The 6871-nt window shown below is 40.7% G+C and overlaps 1 protein-coding gene across 1 annotated transcript in view; it reads left to right on the forward strand.

Moving 5' to 3' along the window:
* The window catches only part of ANXA11 (annexin A11), a 48735-nt gene extending 42297 nt beyond the window's left edge, over positions 1 to 6438 (forward strand). Inside the window, exons 13-15 of the mRNA XM_042456992.1 lie at positions 2078 to 2136; positions 2875 to 2997; positions 4332 to 6438. Coding sequence (XP_042312926.1) covers positions 2078 to 2136; positions 2875 to 2997; positions 4332 to 4391 — 242 coding nt within the window. The 3' untranslated portion in view covers positions 4392 to 6438. The remainder of the gene's footprint in view (positions 1 to 2077; positions 2137 to 2874; positions 2998 to 4331) is intronic.
* The last annotated feature ends 433 nt before the right edge of the window (positions 6439 to 6871 follow it).

The following is a 6871-nucleotide window of genomic DNA, read 5'->3' on the forward strand; positions in this document are numbered from 1 at the left end:
GGCATTGGAATTTGGGTGGAAGTGGAGCTTTGGGGAAGGACATCCCTGGACTGCTTTGGGGCATATTCAGAATCACCACAGACTGAATTATGCCTATGGGCCAGAGATTACCCTGCAAACAAATCTTCATTTCTTCATAATATTAAAAAAAACAAAACCAACCAGATGATTGACTTTTGTAAATCTTCACATACAGTTTGAGATTGGAGTAATTATTATACAGTAGGTATCTCTTTGGTTCTGGTAATTTTAATGGTGTGCCGCTTCCCATTCCCTCCTGTTCCATTGTAGGGTAAACCATTTTGCCCAGTCTATGGTTGTACTAATGAGATTGAGCTGTGTACTAGACGTAGCCAGCTCAGATCTCATATTTGCCATGAACTCACTGGGAGGCCTTACACAAGTTCCTTTTTCTCCACCATAGCCATTCATCTGCAATACTGGGAGAATAATACTGATTTACCTTGCAGGATTATTGTTAATGATAGATGAAACATAGATGAAAATAATGCTTGTTATTTGTCCTGGAAAATGGCTTTTACAATTTTGCACCTTGTCCACCAAATCTAACTGGAAATATGTGCTTTTTCTTTTCTTTTTTGGCTTCGTTAAAGCTTTCAGGATTGTATGTATGGTAACTTTCTGCAGTGCTCTTGCAGTATGTGTGGCTAAATTCATTCCCTTGCATTATTTTGTTTTGAAGTGAATTGTGTGACTTGTTCATCTACATGACTAATTTAACATTGCTGTTCGTCAAAGGAGTAAGCCTTAACCTTACAAATATTTGCTCTTTCTACCCCTGTGAAATGCTCAGTTGAAAGAATACATAATCTAGATTGCATGACTGTGTGTTTACCACCTGAAAAACAATTTTCGTTGTTGTGTTCATTTTGGAATACTTGTGGGGGGGCGGTGGGGGGGCGCTGAGTGCAAATGTATTCAGTTTCATTCATTTGTCCACTTCAAATCTAGGTAAATTAGAAAGGCAAACATAAACAGATTATAAAATGATTTTGATTTATTTTGTAGCTAGCAAATTTAGTGCCACTGCTTTTTTATTCAAAGAGACTTTGTATGACACAGCTGTCATTACCCATTATGCATGCAATATCCTAAGATTTTTTTTAATCTAGAATTGGCCAAACTGGCTGGGGAAGATGAGAGTTGTAGTCCAATGGATCTGGAAGACACAAAGTTGGGAAGATTGCACTAGCTGTCAAAAAGTTTTTGCTGGTTTTCAGACCCATTAAACATTTTCTATATCTGCTTGTACTGGATACAGTGGGACTTAAAATGGAGTGGGCATACATGATGGGGTGTCATATCACCTAGAAAATGCTTTAAAATTTTCTAAAGAACACTGGCTGGCTTCCACCCTTGCCATGTGGGTTAAACGGTGCACCCTTCCCATCTTTAGGGGTTCAGTTCTGGGGTTCCCCACAGATGGAAAAAAACATGGGAGTTCAAGCTCATATAGGTCAGTGGGCAGTTATGTGTGCACACCCATGTTGGTGCAGCTATGTTCATGAGTAATAGGGGTGGGGTGATCTGCAGGAACTCCAGTCGGCAGATGGCAATGTGGCAGGCCCACGATAGTTAGGAACTCTACACTTCTGTACCGAAGCACCCCAAATTGTTTCCACAGACTAAATTATTTAATTGTAGCCATGCTGAATAAAATTATTTATTATCTTTTAATTTATAGCCCACCATATGGGACCCATATGGTACTGTACATTCTTACAGTCATCAGTACATTCCAGGACTGGCTGAGTGAAAGAATAGGGCACAAAAAACAACCTTTCCACCACTTTACCTTTCTAGGCTGGCCACCTTCTCTTTGTTCTTGGCCCCTTCTTATGTAGTGTGGGCATAAAAATACTGACCCAATTTCTGGACTTTGAGAATGTATGGTTATATTGGGATAAAGTATATGATGGGCTCTTAAAAAGTGCTGTATTGAATGGGAAGTATTATCACTTAGTGTGCCATTTTCTCAGAAACGACTACACAATTTTAGAACATAGTAGAAGATTTGTAGCTGCCATTAACAAGCCATCTCAACTTCTTTTTGCAGTTAAGTGTATAAAAAACACACATGCTTTTTTTGCGGAGAGACTGTACAAGGCCATGAAGGTAAGTGATTTGAAATAACACAGACTTCTCTACATTAACATGCTCAGGCATTCAAGCATTTTCCCTTTTAACAAAACTTACCCTACTGACATGTAACAGTTGCTGGTGCCCTTTTTTAGCGCGAAAAAGCCGCAATTAGAAGTGGTGTTTAAATACAAAAAAGTAGTCTAGGGTGATTAGGCCCTTTTTGCTGATTTTCCATGCAAATCTCCCATCACATGCATACACAAATGTATTCAGAAGCATTTTTGCATACTAAATGCCATGGAATGGTTGTACATTTTTGGAGGGGGGATAATTGGAAGTGCCAGAGAGAGCAGATAGGGAAAAGATTATAGAGGTCTCTTTCTCTCCCTTGCTGCTTCCCCTCTTCTTTAAATTGAATTTAAATTCTTTAAACACCTTCAAAGTTTTTCAGTTTTTTTAAAAAAAATTCAAGGTTATTGTATAGTCTTCCCCAAGCTGCCACCCTTTTGATGTCTCGAACTGCAACTTACATAGTTTACAAGCAGTGGGCGCGCTGGAATGATGGGAGTTGTAATCTATGACACCCAGAACATGGCATTTTGGGGAAGGCTGAATGATTATAGTTATATATGCCAATTAACACTTTGATGCTGTACTTATTAGCATGAAGACTTGAGGCTGGCCTTTTGGAATAAGGGTACACCATTGATTTAGGTTAAGGATCAAATCTGATACAGACTGGCCCATAAAAAGCTTTATGTATTTTTACAGGGAGCTGGAACCAAAGATAGGACTCTTATTCGGATCATGGTGTCGCGCAGTGAGGTTGACCTCCTGGATATACGGCAAGAATACAAACGAATGTATGGCAAATCTCTCTACACAGATATCACGGTAAGATTGTACAGGGCTTTTTTCATCCTGCAGTCTGCCCTTGTGTGTCAATTTAGAATGGCAACTTGTTAGCTAATTAACTAGAACTGGACCCAGGAAGTGATGTTTTGTGTCAAAGTTTTCTGTGAACAAAAGCCCCAACTTCTCTAGAAATACTTGTTCTGGACAGCCTGATGGTATGAAAGTGAGGTGGGCAAGGTAACTATCCAAATGAGGTGGACATAGTTACATTATGTAACTGTGTTCATTGGCAATTAATAACTGGCAGACCCTAGATCCAGCCTGCTTGGTATTGTGTCTGGAATGCTGTTGGTGCACTACACCAGGAATGTCAGTGGCAGTAGAAGGAAAAAGGCCATGTGTGCAGGAGCTGTGAAGGCCCTGGAGAAACAGATGGCATGGAGTTGGTGGCTTTAGTCTGCATTCCTTTACTACTGCTGTGTGACTCTGGGGGAAAATGCAGTCAACAGGATTTTTGTTTCTGGGTTTCCACTTTCCTTATCAATGAAAGGACAGGAAATATACAAGCAGGGAGTGGTAGCTGTTGGCAACACCTGTGCATTGTGTATATCTAGATCAACATGTCTTCACTGATTCCCCCTGTTCTTCAGCAACACAGAAATTGACATATAGGGTATTGGGAGGCTATGGGCTGAAAAAGATAACCACAAAAAAGGGCTTGAAGCTACCTTAACCTGAGATGCCATGACACTGTGGCAAGCACACACCACGGTCCCAAGCGTGCCCTCTGCTGCTGGTACAAATAGGAGCGGAAAAGATCCGCTCCTTTTGGGCCAGGTTTGGGCAGCCCAGAAGCAGCTTCAGCGCGGCTTCTGAGCACCTTGGGGGCCATGTGTTGTCTAATGGCTACACCTCCAAGCCATGTGGAAGCCGGCTTTTTTGGCTCGTCATGTTCAGGCCCCATATCACTTAAAAAGTGAGCTTAGGGAAATATTTTTGCAAGCTCAGTAAAGAATTCCAAGAAATCAAATCTTGTCATTGACCCAAAAAGTGGGTTACAGTAGTGGAAATTGGACATATGCTATCCAAACTCACTAGCAGGATGCCAGCCAATGTTTTTAACTTTCATGGGGAGGGGGGACTGAAAACAGGACTCTGAAGAATCCCGATACATGACCAGAACTTGAAAATGGTACTTCTGGGAGAATTGCTGGGTGGGTAATTTCAGGGAATTGCAGGTCAAACATTTTCTTGCCTAAACTCCTATGCCTACTGTCACCGGCAGAATAGGTTCTTTTGCTGGCTTCTATCACCTTTGAACCACCTTAACTTTTTGTTTCTTCTCACTTTGGGTTTTGTTTTGTTGTTGCTAGGGTGACACTTCAGGGGACTATCGGAAAATCCTGCTCAAACTGTGTGGTGGAAATGACTAAGCGGAGCTTTCCAGAGATTTAGGGATTTCTTGTTTGTGTGTTTAAAAAAAATACCATCTGTCATTATGTTATCATTTCACATATTACCAGATCTCTTCCTCTACAGTGCCATGTTTGGTAAATTTCTCATTATATTCCTTTCTGTAATTGTGCATAAATACAGAAATTCTGCTATAATAGAAGCTGTTGCACTGGATAGTTGTAGATCAGAAATAAGATTTTGCATTCTTGAGGATAGAGAAGAGTCCTCCATATCAAAGACATGTGCTGTATGAATAGTCTTTCTTTTGAGAAAGTCCTTTTTTTGAGTGCACAATGGTTCTATGTAGCTTTATGTTGTTGTTTTTTTAAAAATTATAAAGGATTTTTATTTCTGTAATGCATGGCAGGTTTTATATTTACATGCTTATTGTAGTTTGACTCAAAAGTGCCTGTTCTGAAAAGTGATTGATAGAGACTCAGCTCCTGTTGGCACATTGCTCAGGAGAAACTTCATTCTGACTTTCATGGGGAAAATGAATTGACAAGTGAACTGGGCTATACCATGTGAATTTGAATGTGAGAATGTGAGATCTGCCTGACCTTATGATCCATCCTTAAATTTGAAAGAAAAGCGGGTATGACAAATTGCAACTACGTGTGAAATTCAGTATATAATTTGGAAGCATGTCATTGTGCCCCTAGTCTGAGCTCTTTCCCCCCTGGAGCTAATTACAGCATGGGAGTTGGGCTTTTCATTGGAGAAAATGGTAGTGGAGGGAAAGGTTATACCTCATCTCTCTGCATGCTATGGCCTTTGTGAAAACTGTCTCTCCTTCCTCCACACTTGCAACTAAAAATAATGTCCAAGATCCTGCATTGGGGGACATAGTTAAGGCCATAGAGTTCTGTCATTGTAGCTATATCTCCCCCAAACTACCTTTGACTACAGTACCCACCTATCCACCCCCAGAGAGCCAACGTGGCATAATGGTTTAAGCGTTGAACGAGGAATCCTAGCTCAGCCAGGTAAACCTACTGGGTGACCTTGGGCAAGTCACATTCTCTCAGTCTCAGGGGATGACAATGGCAAACCCTGTCTGAAGAAATTTGCCAAGAAAACCCTATGATAGGTTCTCCTTAGTGTCTCCATAAGTCCAAATGACTTAAAAGCACACAACAACAACAACACACACACACACAAAGGATTTCCGAGGTAGATGAGAACAGGGTGCTAACTGATGACATGCTCAGCTGTCTCCTGGCAGTGAGGCACAATATGGCAGGCAGCAGCAAAAGGACACTACAGGGGCCCCTGCTACTGTCCATCACAGTCTGCCCTGCTACCGGAGGCATAATCAGAGCCCAATTCTCCAGCCTCAGAAATCCTTTGGTGGGGACCATCTAAATTCAGAGGTAGGTTTTGGGGAGAGCTTTCAATTATTGCAATGATGTAATGACTATACATGTGAATTTCAATAGTTACAATTTCATAAGTCCAGTTTACAACATGATAAATGCTGAATGGAATGCCAGCCAATACATTTAAAACCCGGACTGACTTCATAGTGTCACCTGTAACATCATATCTGGTTTGGCTCTTGAGAGATTCCCCCCAATTAAATACTGCTCAGCTGTTTATTTGCAGGGGGACATACTATGCTTCTTGGGCAAGATAAGACACAAAAAAAGGTCTTACTTTGCACTTTTAGGATACAAGGCACCAAAGCTATACAAACTCCATTCACTTAATTGAGACTTGTACAGAAGCGAATGGAAATTACATCTTGAGAATTGGCTGGACCATGCTCCCTTTATGCACAAAGAAGTCCCCACATATCTTAATGCCTGACTCATGCTTGATTTTCTCATTCAAACCTCGGGTTTTCTATGTGGGTTCTGCTTTGAGTGGGTTGTGCCAGAAATATTTTGGGACTCAGAATGCCTTTCCTTTGAGTGCATGCCAAAGCTTTCCTTTTCAATATGTTTTGAATTGTGCCTTTAAAAATCAAATACATGTAACTTTTTAAAAAGCAGATTTGTACGAATAAAGACATCTATCTTATAAGCCTCTGGAATCAGTTTACTTGCTTATGCCATATAGGCATAGGTTCTCTTCCAACAGCACCATTTAAGTATCTTTTTTATATCCCATCCTTCAAAACCCATCCTTTAAGATAATTGTATGGAACTATTTATAATTCCTTTAGGGAATGGGTCTTGTCTCAAGCTGAATCACACCGGTGGGTGATACAGAGTTTGTGAATGGGTCCTCTGGTTTTGGCAGCTTTGTGGATTCTAGCTTGCACAGCAGGAGTAATAAGGCAGATACACAAACGTTCCATTATAGTGTGGGTGTTACACATATTCAGTACTTTACATTCTCCCCAGATTGCCCACCTCAAAAGAAAGATGAGGACTGAGGCTTTACAACATTGAATATAATGTGGAACTACATGTGAAACCTTGTCACCATCCCTAGAACTCACCATTTTTGCTGT

This window comes from Sceloporus undulatus, chromosome 3 (genome assembly GCF_019175285.1).
Source record: "Sceloporus undulatus isolate JIND9_A2432 ecotype Alabama chromosome 3, SceUnd_v1.1, whole genome shotgun sequence".
Lineage (NCBI taxonomy): Eukaryota > Metazoa > Chordata > Lepidosauria > Squamata > Phrynosomatidae > Sceloporus > Sceloporus undulatus.